This window comes from Panthera tigris, chromosome B4 (assembly GCF_018350195.1).
Source record: "Panthera tigris isolate Pti1 chromosome B4, P.tigris_Pti1_mat1.1, whole genome shotgun sequence".
In the NCBI taxonomy this organism is placed as follows: domain Eukaryota; kingdom Metazoa; phylum Chordata; class Mammalia; order Carnivora; family Felidae; genus Panthera; species Panthera tigris.
In genome coordinates this window covers 48,614,206-48,629,783 of record NC_056666.1, presented here as the reverse complement: position 1 = coordinate 48,629,783, position 15,578 = coordinate 48,614,206, and the positions used below count along the sequence as shown (strand labels likewise).

Below are 15,578 nucleotides of genomic sequence, written 5' to 3'. Positions count from 1 at the left end.
TTTTTTTTTTTTTTTCCACTGCAGAGTTCCAAAGAGACCAAATTTAGAGGGAAAATGTGTAGGTTAAAATTTTAAGAACAGTTCAATTTCAATGGCTTGGTTGGGCTTACTTGCATAACTTCCCCTTGAAGCAGTCTCTTACATGAATCAGGAGCTTATCTCTAAATAACTGTCCTTAATCCTGGAGAATTTCAACTTTAGTGGCTAAAGTGACTCATTCTGACTTAATTATCAATAAGAAAGTAAATTTGCCATGGGGTCTAGTCATTCTGACTCCTTTCAGAGAAAGAGAAGACGGATTTTGTTTTAAACAGAACTTTAAATATATTTGTGGGAGATAGGAGGGTGAACAGTCACTATAGAGAAGTTGGTCCACCTCAAGGTGACCAGTCATGCCGGTTTGCTCGCAAGTGAGGGTTGTTAGGGACTTGGGACTTCCAGTCCCAACACTGGGAGAGTTGTGGGCAAACCAGGAAGAGTTTGGTCAAGAGTTTTTGGAGGCAGGATTTAGAGCTTCACCACTTGGTTCAGGAGAAGAAGGTGCAGGGTGTGGTTCTACTCTCCAAGACTTCCTGGAAGTTGAGGAGCCATCAATTTGGATCTGCCTCCAAGAGACAGAAATAATGAAGGGAAGAGCAGTAACTGCGTGGTGGGTAAAGGAGAGTAAGGAAGATTGGGAGGGACACAGAGAAGTGATTTCAAGAGTCAGTACTGATGCTCTGTTTCCTCCGCACCAAGAGTGAGGAGTCGACTTCCACAGAAACGCTGCCCTGGTTGCTGTTTCAGAGCAGGTCCTGATGGTCTGAGGAGACACTTCTCCCCCTTTTCATTCCGTGGGTTGGAGACACGAGGCAGGAAGAAAGGATCAGGAAAAGGGGGAAATATGCAAGTAAATTCATGACAAGTTTTCATATGGTTTCTGTTTCATCAACTACATGTATTTTAAGCCTATTATTCTGTCAGCTGATACTAATAAAGTTGCATTATGCAGCAATGACGGAAATGAGGTGAGGCACGAGTTTTGGTGAGCCTGTCTTCAGACTTGACTGTGACAGTAACACACAGCATGTCCCATTTTTCACAGTATTATTTGATGGATAGCAGAACACTAGCTGCTCTTGTTTTTATGAAAGCAGAAAGTATGAATCATATCATGGAATGCAGGGCTGATAGAATTTTTTGTTTGCTTGTTTAAGCTTTAAAAATAACAATTTAAACTGACACTTTTGAGATCCTAACATGAGAATTCACTGACCCTTTATGAAATTACATGCAAAGGCTATTCTTGTCAAAGGAACATTGCATATACATTAATCAGATGACTTTGGTGTGTGCTAAGTATAACATTTTGGTGACATTTGCTGTATTTTGGTTGCTTTTAAATGTCTTATTGGCCCAAATATATGAACTCTATTAATATATGAATATATATGAACTCTATTATCGAATATATCAGGAACGTTTTTAGGCCTCCAATGCCGGGGGCATTAGCAGCCTCTCTTTCTCATCTAACTTCTGTCCCATCTAACTTCGTGGCACGCTCTTATGGATCTTGCCCTCTATTCCTTCCCTCCCTCTTCCCTTCTTTCTCCCCCCTCTGTATATCCCAATAGCTGGCAGCGTTGCAAACCCTTCTTTCGGTTCTGCTTTCATTTCTGCCTGATTCCCTTCCCACCTTCTTCACCCCACTGGCTGGTGAGTGGTAGCTTTTAAAGAAACAGCAGAGAGGAACCGGGTTTCTTCCCACACCGGTTTCCACAGGTGTGACTCATTTGCTGTGAAGGCAACTGTGATGATAGTGTGGTTTTTTTGTTTTTGCTTTTTTTAAAAATTTTTTTGAGTAATGATTTAATTTAAAAACGGTGTGTGTTGTGTATTTTTATGTTTTTCATCTCTGTGGAAATTGGGGAGCCTTCTTTTAAAATCAATACCACCTTATATTTGGGCCAATTTAGGAATTAAAAGTACATACTGTTCTAACCAAAGGACCAGATTACCAAAAGGCCTACGTTTTTGCATTTTTTTCTGCTAATCTTGAATAGTAGCATAATTAAAATCATGCCACTGCAGTATCTAAACTTTACCTAAATGATAAGTCATTGTTCTGTATCTTTGATTTTACCAAAAAACACAAAAAACAAAAAGCACCCAAATACTGCCTTTTGAGAATTTGGAACTTGTTATATTGCAGTTATCTATTAGTTAAGATTATTTTGTTTAAAGTTTTAATTCTCCTGTGTAGTTTAATAGGGAATATACATAAATAAAGTTTTCTAATAGCCTAACAATCATGATTTAAAACTTACTGAAAGTTATTGTGTATTTTATCTTATTTTATTTTATTAAAAATTGTTAATGTTTATTTATTTTTGAAAGAGAGAGAGGGACAGAGTATGAGCAGGGGAGGGGTAGAGAGAGAGAGGGAGACACAGAATCAGAAGCAGGCTCCAGGCTCTGAGCTGTCGGCACAGAGCCCAACGCGGGGCTTGAACCCACAAACTGTGAGATCATGACCTGAGCTGAAGTAAGACCCTTAACTGACTGAGCCATCCAGGCACCACTGTTATTGTGTATATTAACACATTCACCTTTTTTAATACAAATCCCCACATGGACTGTTTTTAATATATGTTTTCGAGTTGCAGTCATAAACATTTAAAGACCATACCATTACCCTCCCACCACTTACCCCACAGCATTCCTGTTTAATAAGGAAAATTTCTGATTTTTTTTTTTTTTTTTTTTTTGGACAGAGAGAGACAGAGCATGAATGGGGGAGGGGCAGAGAGACAGGGAGACACAGAATCGGAAACAGGCTCCAGGCTCCGAGCCATCAGCCCAGAGCCCGACGCGGGGCTCAAACCCACGGACCGCGAGATCGTGACCTGGCTGAAGTCGGACGCTTAACCGACTGCACCACCCAGGCGCCCCGGAAAATTTCTGATTTTAATAAGCTAACATTAAAATGACGGCAGAAAGTGTTAAGGCTTGAAAAAATTAACAGCATTTTAAAATGATTTATTATAAAACATAGTCCTGAGATATTTTATCTCCTGAGATATTACCCTTTTTCTTAACAAACTACATGGGAAGCAGCAGAATTAAATATTACTTAATCTAGCATACTTTTAAACTGAGGATTAAATGTTGCTTTATGTTACTGATATTTAAACTTCCAGTGCAATTAGAGGTTAATATTGATGGAATTTGTAAAATAATCAGAAATCTTTTGACCTACCCTGGTGTTGTGTGATTCCAAGTTCAAATTTTATTTTTTTGACGTTTATTACTATCATTAATACTACTGTTTCCTACTAGTATATCTTTTTGACTTTTTAACTTACATTTTGAATTTGAAAAAATATGTAGAATATTTAAAAGATGATTTTTAATGATCATTCTACCATATAGGATTGGAGGTGTGTGTGTATGTGTGTGTGTGTGTGTGTGTGCACACACAAATTTGCTATGGATTTGCAGGTAAGTTTACAAATAAATAGCCAACAATGTCCTGTTAAAGTATAAATTGTTTTCCTAGCCTAGGTTTTATATTTCTGCAATTTCTAATTAATTATTTGTCTTTTTATAGAAACAAAGGATGGAATATGGTCCAAGACCAACGGATACTCCCTCTGCTCCATCGCCTCCTCCAACACCTGCTCCTGTTCCTGTACCCCTTCCTCCTTCTACTCCAGCACCTGTTTCTGTGCCAAAGGTCCCAGCAAATGTGACCCGTCAGAACAGCAGCTCCAGTGACAGTGGTGGTAGTATTGTGCGAGATAACCAGAAACACAAACAACTTCCGGTCGACCGTAAGTTTGCCAGGGGGGCAAAAATATACAGTTTCTTCTGTGAATTAAAAGCACTGCTAAGTAATAAAATATTGTTTATTATTAGTTCTACTGGCATTAAACATTATCCAATATAAATAGTGGTCCTTTATACTTGCATGGTACTTCACAGATTGCAAAGACTTTTCATCTAGTTTCTTGTCCTTCAGGTAATTCTAAGAAGCATGAAGTTCTCTCTACTCTCTATTGTATACATGTCTATGCATATTCCACTATATTGTGGTGGTCGAATGCAGACTCTGGTGCCAGACATACTCGAGTTTGTACAGTGAAACACCACTTATGGCCATGTGACCTTCAAGAATTTAATAATCTTCTCTATACTTGAGTATCTGAAAAGTGGGGGAGAATAATGGCGTCTGCTTCATAGGATAATTGTGAGGATTTAATGAGGTAATACATTTAAAGCATTTAGATCGGTCATTCTCACCCAGAGATGGTTATATACCCACCCCCCATGAGGGAACATTTGGTATTGTCTGGAGACATGTTTTCATCACAGTGGGGTAGAGGCTACTGGCATCTAATAGGTAGAAGCCAAGGATGTTTAGCAACATCCTACAATGAACAGATCAGTCCCCCTACAACAGAATTATCTGGTCCAAAATGTCATGGATGCTGAGGTTGAAAAACTCTGTTTGACTGTGACCAATATGACACACAGTAAGCAGTCAGCCAGTGCTTGCTGCTGTCATCCTCAGTGTCATAATCATGGTGTCCCGGCTCTTCTTCCTCATATTTGCGACACATACACACTCACACTTGCTTGAGAGAGTCAACCTGCCAATTCCAGCTTCAAATTCGCCCTCCAATTCAGATTTCATTTGATTTAGACTTCAACTTCATATTTTCATAAATTTGATTTTTCACATGAATGTTTCTGTGAAAACCAGATTTTAAAAACTAAAAGAAAAGACACTATGGCAAACCTTGGATTATCCTCATTAGTGCCATTAAACAGCAGTATAGATAATTTGAGAATTGAAGGTACTTCTAAGGTAATTTTTCTTATTATTTAATCTTCATATTATGTTTGTATAAGTATTGTAAAATTACTTTGCCTTACCTATATTTGACATGTAAAAATTCCTGGAACACTAGAGCCGGGAAGATATTTCCTCAATATGATAAAAGTATATAAAGAGTATCTGTGTGTGTGCACATGCACCTGTGTGTGCATATGTATAAAGGATGTCTGTCGTTCTTTCATTGTGGCCTCTCCTAGGGCTCAGTTCTGGGTTCTTCTCTCCATGTAAACATACTTTTACTGCAAATGATCAGTCCATTTCCATTTCTTTCAGTACTGCCCATATTGTTAGAGAAGGAATGACTCCCAGATTTGTCAAATCTCATCTCTGCCGTCCAGATACAAGTACTGGACTGTTAACTTTAAAGCTGAGATTCGATGATTAGATTCAAAGTCAAATGACTGGATCCTTCACTCCAATTTTCACCCAACATTTTTCTTATTTCAGTAAATCAGAGCCACATCTAGTCAGTTGTGGTCATTCTTGGTAAATTTTTTTTTTTAAATTTAAAAGAAGACACGTATGTTACTGTTTAGTTCTAGAAATCCTGGCTAAATGCCATAAGCATCAGCCTACTTTTATACATTACTTTCTTTCCCAGAGTTGATCCGTCACCTTCTTATCCATATCCCGACCTTACCAAAAAACGAACAGAAAAGTGACGTTTCAGAGAAATGGTGAACTGTGCTTCAAAAACTGTGTGTGTGTGTACGAGAACACGTCAGTGTATATAAGCATAATATGCTGCTGAAGTTTTTTGAATGTTTGTGTATTCTTTTAAAAGATGCTTTTACTTTTTTTCAAAGACACTTAAAGACGTAGTTTTGCAATGAGAAAGTTCTATAAATATGTTTATTGATTTCCCTAAGGAAAATTTTTCTCCTAGAAATGAACATTGTTTTTTCATTTTTACCACAAGTTTACAACCCGTCCCTTCTTTGCTACGTCAGCATGGTGATCTTTGACACTGTGGACTGTAGTTAGTCTTTCTAGGCCTAGGTCAGACTCCATAGGCATCTAGTCCCCATTTGGAACAGTCTGTGGGTAGGGACAGTTTGTTCTTTGTCCTAGTCTAAGAAACTAAGAATAACCTAATGGGAAAGAGGCATAGTTTGAATACTTTCAAGATAGACAACTCTCCTGATAATTGTGACTCATCACTTTCAAATCTGTTTTTCATAAGTAAAAGGGTGACATTGGCATATAAAGTATAAACCTTTCTTCCAAAATTAACATTTGTATGTTTTTCTTTACAATAATAAAACTTTCCATGTATTTACACAAAGTTCTCTTTAAAGATATCTCACTCAGAAGCATAATTTCATATTAAATAAATGTATTTCTTTTTCTAAACGAATTATTTTCGTGAAAGCTTTCTCCTGAGCACGCTTTTGGAGGACGGTTTTTCTGAATGAATGTTGGGGCTTCTCAAAAGTCTTTTAGATCCAGACAGACATACCAAAATGTGTATTTGTCAATAGCCAGGTTTCTCTCAAACTAAACCTTTTATGCTTTCCTGCATTCTCTGCTTACTGCTTAGCCTTGTGATTAAAATGGAAGGAACTGGAAAGTGAATACTCAACTCAAAAAAAAAAGTTACCAAGTAGCCATAAACAAGGAAAAAAGTTAGCATGCCTGTTTTTATAAATTTTTTTTTTAAACGTTTATTTTATTTTTGAGACAGAGCATGAACAGGGGAGGGTCAGAGAGAGAGGGAGACACAGAATCAGAAGCAGGCCCCAGGCTCTGAGCTGTCAGCACAGAGCCCGACGCAGGGCTCAAACTCACGGACCGCAAGATCATGACCTGGGCCGAAGTCGGCCGCTTAACCAACTGAGCCACCCAGGTGCCCCAGCATGCCTGTTTTTAAAATTTAGTAGGTAGCAGGAGTGAGACAGAATGACACTTCTTTTGCTGAAGGTAACTATGGTTGCCTATTCAAACTGGCTGTTGGGAGCCATGTGTCATAGAAGCTATTCAAATTGGTTTATCGCAGGATTTAAAAAGGTTCTCCTCTTATCACTTTTGAAGAAACCAATGCTTTAGTTATTTTGCATTTCTTCCACTTCCTTTGAAATGTTAGTCCTTTTATTTGGGTTTAATCTTTTGTAATCAGAAGTGTTATTTCAGAACAAGGTGTAAAGTTAGTCTGGTTTGTTATTGTGTGCTAGAACATTGCAAATGGAAACCGAAAGTCAGGAGCACAGCAGAAGTTTTTGTACTCCATGGAAGGTTATGCTGTGGACCAGAGATGTTCATGCAGTGGCTAAGTTAGTAGATAAGAAAACAAGTCTTTTAGTGTGGTGACTCTTTTTCTCTCTGATTTCTTTGAGATGTACTCGTATTCTGTGTGGCAGTATGATGCAGTGAGTTAAAAGAATTAGCTAGTGAAGTGCATGTAGTGTATTACTTAAATGATCAGTCAGTAATATTCCCTCTCACCCTCCCTAGCCCCCTCTTCTTTCTCCCTCTCTCCCTTCATTTCTCCTCTTTCTGTCTTTTGCCTTCTTCAGAAGGTTCCCAGAATGCCTAAGGCATTAAAAAATTCGACTGAAATAACACTTTTTGGTTATTTCATATTTTCATTTACTTCTCAAGGACTTGAACACTTTCTGAAACATTCTCCCTGGGGGTGAAAAAAAAGAAGAGAAAAGGAAGAGAAAAAAGACAAAAAAGATCATAGAACAGTGGTCACAAAAAGCTCCTTTAGAGGCCAGGTCATTGCCTGTTGCCAAGGTAATCAGTTAACTGGATTACTGTATTGGTTTTTGTATTTAATCCTTGAAGGTAACATACAAATAATGTATCTATATATATGTGTATGTACATATATATTTAATATGTCTATTATATATGTAATATATATAATATAATCTGTAATGTTTTAAAATACACAAATACATTATTCCCTTTCCTATACCTTCATTTCTTCCCCATTTTTCTCATAAACATATGTGCATATACACAGATTTCCCATAAGCATAAAATGGGTGGGGGAGAGGGATAACATGTAACCTAATCAAAGGTAGATTCAGTGACTTTGATCATAAAGCAACCGTGAGCTGAAAGTCAGGAAATCCAGTTCTAACTAAATTCTGCTAATTAACAACAGTGTGATCTTGATGCATCATCTCTCCTCTTTTGACCTCCGTTCTCTTAGCTATTAATTTAGGAGTTTGTATATGATGCCTTTCAAAGTCTCACTTAGTGAAAAAGTCAGCAGAATGCCTCATTCATTTACTCAGTGAGCATTCGCTAAATACTTAACTGCTCCAGCTGTTGCAGGCAAGCATCCCTTTTCTCTTCAGGCATGTATTTTGACAAAAAGAGATGGCTACCTAAGTGATTGAGTTGATGAGGAATGTTAGAAGGGGGTAAGTGGTTTTGGAGAATAATAAAGCCATGTAGATGGGAAATGTTGTTGGGAAGGGGGTTGCAATTTTAAATAGGAGAAATCTAAAGGAGGGGAAAGAATAAACTGAGTGGATTTCTGGGGGAAAAGCATTCCAGGCAGAGGCCCTTAAATTTCAAGAGCGTCAAGGAACCCAGCGTGAGTGAGAGCAGAGGGCTCCAGGGGCCAGTGGAGTTACCTCAGGAGGTGGTTCTCTGAGGCCTTTCACTGGGAGTAATTTGTATTACTTGGAAAGGTTTGGAGCAGAAGACTTGCAATATCTGACTTATATTTTAAAAAGGCCATTTTAACTGTTGTATTGAAAACCAAATGAAGGAGCACAGGGTGCCATGGTAGAGAATAGAAGGAAGGCCATACATAGGCCCGTGGCTCAGACCAAGCTGGTCACAGAAAAAAATGGAGCAAAGCGGCTGGATTTTTCGTACATTTTGACGATAGGACTAACAAAATTTGATGATGGATTGAATGTAATAGAAGACAAAGGGGAGTCAAGCATGACTCCGTGGCATTTTGCCAGAGGAACTGAGAAAATAGAATTCCCATGAACTGAGCTGAGAAGTGTAGCATAAAAGCAAGCTTCAGGAAGAAGAGAAGCCTTTCAGATTTGGACATGTTATATTTGAGCTACCTAATAGATACCCAAATGAATATATCAAGAAGATGGCTGGCATATATGGCTTCAGAGTTCTGACTGGAGAAGTAATTTTGGTAGTCATCAGCTTTTAAAGGGCACACGGCTCATTGATGGAGTGAGGGCAGGCAGAGGAGAGGTCCAAGCATTGTGCCTCAACATTGCTTACTGGGGAGATGAGAAGAATCAGAAAAGGATACTGAGAAGGAGAGGCCAGTGAGACAGGAGGAAAATCAGGTGAGAGTGGTGTCCTGGAGGCCACAGGAAGAAGGCATTTTAAGGAGTGAGCACCTTCTTCATATGTTGCTGGTAGGTTACGTGAGACAGTGACTGGGAATTGACCGTAGGAGTTTAGCAAAATGTAGTGGAGGGATGGGGCCAAAAGTCTTATTTTTTAACAGTGAATTCAAGAGAAAACTGGAGAACAAGAATATGAGTCAGCTAGTACACACAGCTTTTCATGGAATTTGTGAAAAGGGGAGCAGAGAAATGGGCAATAGCTGGGAGGCACATGGGGTCAAGAAAGGGTTTATTTAAAGGCAAGAGGAACAATCACAAAATGATAGTGTTTGTATGATGATGAAATGATCCAATAAAAGAGGAAAATGGAGAACCTAGGATAAGTAGAGGAGAAATTAAATAGGCAGAGGAGAGGCGCCTGGGTGGCTCAATTGGTTAAGCTTGTGACTTCAGCTCAGGCTCAGATCATGATCTCACGGCTCGTGAGTTCAAGCCCTGCATTGGGCTCTGTGTTGACAGATTGAGCCTTGCTCCTGCTTTGGATTCTGTGTCTCCATCTCTCTCTGCCCCTCCCCTGCTCCTGTTCTCTCTCTCTCTCAAATATACATAAAACATTAAAAATAAATAAATAGGCAGAGGACATGGGGTCTAGTGCACACATAGAGGGGTGGCCCTTCCTTAGGAGCACGGAAACCGTTCATCCATAATGTAATAGGGAGGGAGGGAGAAAGAGAGAAAGGAAGAGAGGGAGGGAGGGAGGGAGGAAGGAAGGAAAGGGAGGGAGGAAGACAGGGAGAGGGGGAGGGAGGAAGGGAGGGAGGGAGGAAGGAAGAGTGCATGAGGAAAGTGCTGGTAGGTGAACCACTAGGGGAACTTTTGGAGGTTCTCTTATAACTTATTATATTTGACATTAGGAAAGTGAAGTCATCAGTTCAGGGTGAGAATTGGGAAATGAGTGTTGGAAGTTTGCAGGGAAAGAAGATACTAAATACTTGTCTAACAGTGGTCTAGGGCACTTGTCTTACTTGGTCTAGGGCAGATTCTCAACCTTGTTGACACAGGACTGGATAATTCTCTGTTGTAGGAGACTGACAAGGACACTGTAGAATGTTTTGTGCATCCCAGGCCTCTACCTACTACATGATAGTTGCATTCTTTCTCCTCCTCCCCTCTCATTGTGCCATCCACAAGTGTCTCCAGTCATTGCCAGATGTCTCTGGGGTCAAAATTTCCCCCACTTGAGACCAGGGGCCTAAGGAAATGCAGTGAGATTGTCAGGAAACATTAACAGCATGGTTGAGGTTCATATTCATGAATTTAACATGAGATCATTCAGCATTGTTGTGTTATATGCAGTGTGCAGGTGCAGGCACAGAATAAGCAGAAAGTAAGATTTAACAAGGGGTGGGGTTTTGCCAGATGAGTACAATGAAGAGAGAGGAGAAGAGCCAAGGAGTGATTTCAATAATTGATCAAGAGATTTGTACTGGGTGAGGATGAAAGGGAAGATGGTGGGAATGCTAGATTATAAGTCCAGTTGGGGTCAAAGGATTTTTGGCACTGGGTTCTAGAGAGAGTGACGCATGTCAGGGGTTTTCAGAAATAACGTACTCTGTGTTGGTGTCTAGGAAGGAAATCTCAGATGGAGGAAGTGCAGGACGAGCTCATCCACAGACTCACCATTGGTCGGAGTGCCGCGCAGAAGAGGTTCCACGTGCCACGGCAGAACGTGCCAGTTGTCAATATCACTTATGACTCCACACCAGAAGACGTGAAGACGTGGTTACAGTCAAAGGGGTTCAGCCCTGTGTAAGTGTCTCTGGGAATACTTTACACTTCTTTGTGTAAAATCTGCCTTCTTTTCAGTTTGGTCGCTAAGACGCCACAAATGACTCTTCAAAACTTTGGGGAGCCCAGACTGCACGTGTTCCATGCTCAGGAAATAGTTATAGATATTTACAGCTAAAACTCTATACTATAATAATAACTGCAATTTGGTGGTGCTCTATTTTGTAGGTGATGGTGTCTGCTTACCATCGGTCCCTTAAGTAAACTGTCAGTATCTTTGAGGTGGTAGCTTCCTTTCCCTCACATCAGGTTACACAGGGTAGGACAAAAGTCTTAGCTAGACTCCCCAGACCATGGAGGACATATCTTTTTATCGACTGCAAAATGTAGATTCTCAGCCAAATGAAAAAATAAGTTACCTGTCGTAGATTATAACGTAATAGAGCTTTTCCCTTGGTAAACCCATGGTAAAGATTCTATTTATAGTCTAAAAATTTGAAAATAATAAATGTGTATTTGATACAATGAACTATTTCAGTAATACATATTTAAGGGAACTTTAATATTATAAACTCACATACCCAACATGAGTGAATGAGATACACTGGTTAGTCTGTTGCCCGGTTACTAGAAAGTTATCTGTTCCCCCTATGAAGCACCGTATTTCAAGGAATTGGTACTCAACAATAATGGTACTAAACACAATCAGCTCCTTTTTGATACTTCATAATCATCTTATATAGCCTCAAGGTCATCATCACGAGAGTCCCTTGTTAGTGCCATAATAAGTACCAAAGTACCATTTTATAAGAGTTTCATTGTATGGAACACTTGGAAAAGAGAGGTTATAGCAGGACCAGAAATTTATTTCTTTTGTTTTAGCTAGATAATTAAAAAAGATGTTTTTTAACATTTATTTATTATTGAGAGACAGAGCGTGAGCATGGGAGGGGCAGAGAGAGGAGGAGACACAGAATCCGAAGCAGGCTCTAGGCTCTGAGCTGTCGCACGGAGCCCAATGCAGGGCTCAAACTCACAAGCCACGAGATCCTGACTCGAGCCAAAGTTGGACACTCAGCTGACTGAGCCACCCAGGCACCCCATGTTTTACCTAGATAGTATTTTTAATGCTGCATTTCTTTTTCTTTCTTCTGTGTTTTTCAGGACTGTCAATAGTCTTGGAGTATTAAACGGGGCACAGCTTTTCTCTCTCAATAAAGATGAACTGAAGACAGTCTGCCCTGAAGGGTCCAGAGTCTTTAGCCAAATCACTGTACAAAAAGCTGCGCTAGAGGTAGGACTTGTCAACCTGAGGTGGTGTTTTTCTTCATTAATCAGGAGTGTGGTCTGCAAATTGAAAGCTCTGAAATCAGCTGTTGATGTCCACATTGGTTATTTTCCCTTTCACAGAGAGCTGAATTAAATTTGACTCAGCTTTTACAATTTATCCTTGGAGACCATCAATGACCATTTGCAGGAAGATTAATTTATCATAAATGCTCCTGTAACATGAAGCTTGGAGCATATGCTTTTGAACAGTTAATGAAAAGCCCAATGTGCTGATTTTATATGCATTAACTACTTCTGTAGGAATTTAAATTTTGACACGATAATGGACATTCACTTCTAAGTGAGTAAATGCCTTAAGAGGCCAGAACTCTTTGGCCTGTTCTTAATATTGAGTTTGGAGGATTCCAGTAGGTTAGTGGTTTTAAGGTCTTAAAACTCTGGCTTTGTGTCTTAGGTCTTGTTATATATCTAAATAATCAGAGGGACAATAGTAGGTAGGGATCCCTGAAAATAGTGCTGAAGAGTAATTATGTAGTCCTAGCTGTGTGTACGAAAGGAAGAGAATGAATGTTTTTGAGATTGAATATCCTTAAGCTTCCAATATCCTATTCTTCTTAAAATGGGCTGTGTAAGAGTAGTAGTTTCAAACTGTTATATCTCACAGCTCTTAAGAACTTTCACAAAATTATGCTTCGACTCAAATGAAAGGATATTGGCTTTGGTGTAAAATTGATACATAATTCTCTCTAGCAGGTGTATCATCTAAATTCAACAGTTAAATAAGTCAGACTGAAGTAGCTTCATGCATGCAACCCTGTAACCACTCTTAGGAGAAATTTTATTTCCTTGGAAATGTTTCCTATGGTCCTGATCTTGGGAGTTCCATATTAGATGAATCCCCGGGGTGTTCTGTATTAGGCTTTCTTTCTATTGAATATGAATAAGAATTATATCTTTTCTGAGGCAGTTTTTTTTTTTACCATTATATATTTTAATTTTATTGAGAGTATATAAAATTACTTCTTAAGAGTAGGATAGAAAGTTCCAGAATTCCCGAATTCCTTGGTTTCAGACTGCCTATACTTTGTCCTCAAAAGTATCTCTTGATCTCTGGCTTCCATTCCTCTGGATGTGAGCTGAGGCGGACTGACTACCTGAGGTTCTTCACCTTCCTCAACTGCCTTCCTATTACACCCTTCTCTTGCATCTAGTCCATCTTTTACATTACTCATCTGAGTTGCCAGAAACTTCCATTGATGAGAGCAGAATAAGGAGGATGCACAGGGATCGTAGGTAGGGCTTGGCAAGGAGGAGAGCTGACATGATGTCAGAGGGTCAGAACCTTCGTGTATTCTGAAGGGAACTTTGGCGTATTCTGAGCCCAGTCTCTGAGCCTAATTTAGAATCCCCTAAAGGCAGATGAACATCTTGCTGGACTTAAGAGGGTTCTTGGATAATTCACCATCTTATCATGTTTATTGTATACATATTTTCTTTCTCCCAGGGAGTCTGGGGCATTCCACATACATTATTGATTTATCTTTATCATGTTCAAGTAAAAGGCATAGTGAATGAATTGCCTTAAGACTTCCCATAAATGAGAAAATGATTCATGTGATGAATTAGTGAAGTCCAGAAGCATCACTTACATGAAGGGCAGCCTTCAGTTTTCCCCAAGAGATATTAGAGGAAAAACAAAGGACTTTTACCCTGAACCATTTCATTACATGACCTGCAGCTTGCACAAACCAGTAACCATCTTGTCTGACCATGTTTAATTTTCAGGATAACAGCGGCAGCTCCGAGTTGCAAGAAATCATGCGAAGACGACAGGAAAAAATCAGTGCTGCTGCTAGTGATTCGGGAGTGGAATCTTTTGATGAGGGGAGCAGTCACTAATTTGTTTTTAACTCCATTGAAATGTTTGGCATTATTCCAATGTGCTTTGTTTTAAGAAGCCATGAAGGGAATGTCAGATCCTTATTTCTTGGAATACTTAATTTATCACCATAAAGAAACAATGCAAACATAAGAAATCAGAGGACTTGTTTCCTGGCCTATTATTTTTATTAAAACTGAATAATTTTAATAGATGTTCTGCCCTTGGGAAATATTTTGCCTACTTTACCAAGGTCAGGTTTCCTTTATTGGATTAATTATTTCATCCCCATCTCAGTGGATAAGGCAGCATTTTTTTTTTTTTTTGACAGTGGTGAATTTATTTCTTACAGCAAAACAAAGGTATTGCCCATGATTTAAAATCTGTTGATTTCAGTTTTGTCCATGACTCTGGTGTCTGTCATTCAGAGTGTAGCTTACTGTAGGCTAGCCTCTGCTTACTTAGGTCTCTTCTTTGACATACTCAATGATAGAATTATTTAGATTTATTTAAAGTTCTTAATGCCAACAGTTTTTTAAAAAAATCAAAGCATTTAATGAACTGTAAAATACAACAAGGCCTTGGACATGCAAATATAAACCTATGGAACATTCCCAAGACATTTTATGTATCATGGCTCTGTTGATCACAACTCCTTGTATAGCCTGTGTTTTGATTTAGTTTATATTCTGCTTATTATCTATATTGTGTTCTTATATATGAGAAAGCACAAGTGGAAAAGAGGTCATATGCCGTCAGAACGTATCACAGGAAGTAGCCCACATTGGTGTGCGTCACAGTATTTTGCTAATGAAAGCCTCAGTTCTGAATATTGATATAAGTAGTTAAATGGATATTGGGGCCATTTTATGTGTTTATCTGTGTCAAGTTTTTCTGGTAATAAGAAACACTTAATTTACACATATTTTAATCCTGTGAAAGATTCTAGATAGAGAAAAGAAAGATACTTAACCTTCAACAAATGTTATTTTTGGAAACACAATTTTTGTCATTAAATGTTATATTATTTCACATATATAAAACAGATGTTATGTAAGAATGTTGTATATTTTAACATAAATCCATTTAGAGAGATTATCTAGATTCATTAATTTTCATAGTGCCTTTTTCACATGAGTCAGCTGGAAAGTCTGCAATAAACAGTATTTGCTGTATGTTAATAAATGGCTTCTGTCTCATTGACAAATGGCGTCTTTGGTATGTAGACTGTGGATCAGGGTTGAATGGAATGGGAAGAACAGAGACCGCCCTTTTTTTATTTGTTGTGTTTTTGATTGATTTCCAGTATATTTCGGAGTGGGTAAAAACCATTCTAGAATACGTTATCCACTGGTTTCTCTTCTTTCCACCTCTCTTGTTTCATTGTCTTTTCCTTCTACCGTCTAGTCAGAACTGGTCACAGTAGTAAAAACAAAAGTGCACGGTACTTACGATTACT

General features: G+C 38.8%; 1 protein-coding gene across 7 annotated transcripts in view; it reads left to right on the top strand.

The window, feature by feature from the left end:
- The window catches only part of EPS8 (epidermal growth factor receptor pathway substrate 8), a 190,051-nt gene extending 174,751 nt beyond the window's left edge, over positions 1–15,300 (top strand). For all 7 annotated transcript variants that reach the window (XM_042991835.1, XM_042991829.1, XM_042991830.1 and 4 more), the window contains 4 exons: positions 3,590–3,812; positions 10,791–10,971; positions 12,115–12,244; positions 14,026–15,300. In XM_042991835.1, the coding sequence (XP_042847769.1) occupies positions 3,590–3,812; positions 10,791–10,971; positions 12,115–12,244; positions 14,026–14,139 (648 nt within the window). In that variant the 3' untranslated portion in view covers positions 14,140–15,300. The remainder of the gene's footprint in view (positions 1–3,589; positions 3,813–10,790; positions 10,972–12,114; positions 12,245–14,025) is intronic.
- The last annotated feature ends 278 nt before the right edge of the window (positions 15,301–15,578 follow it).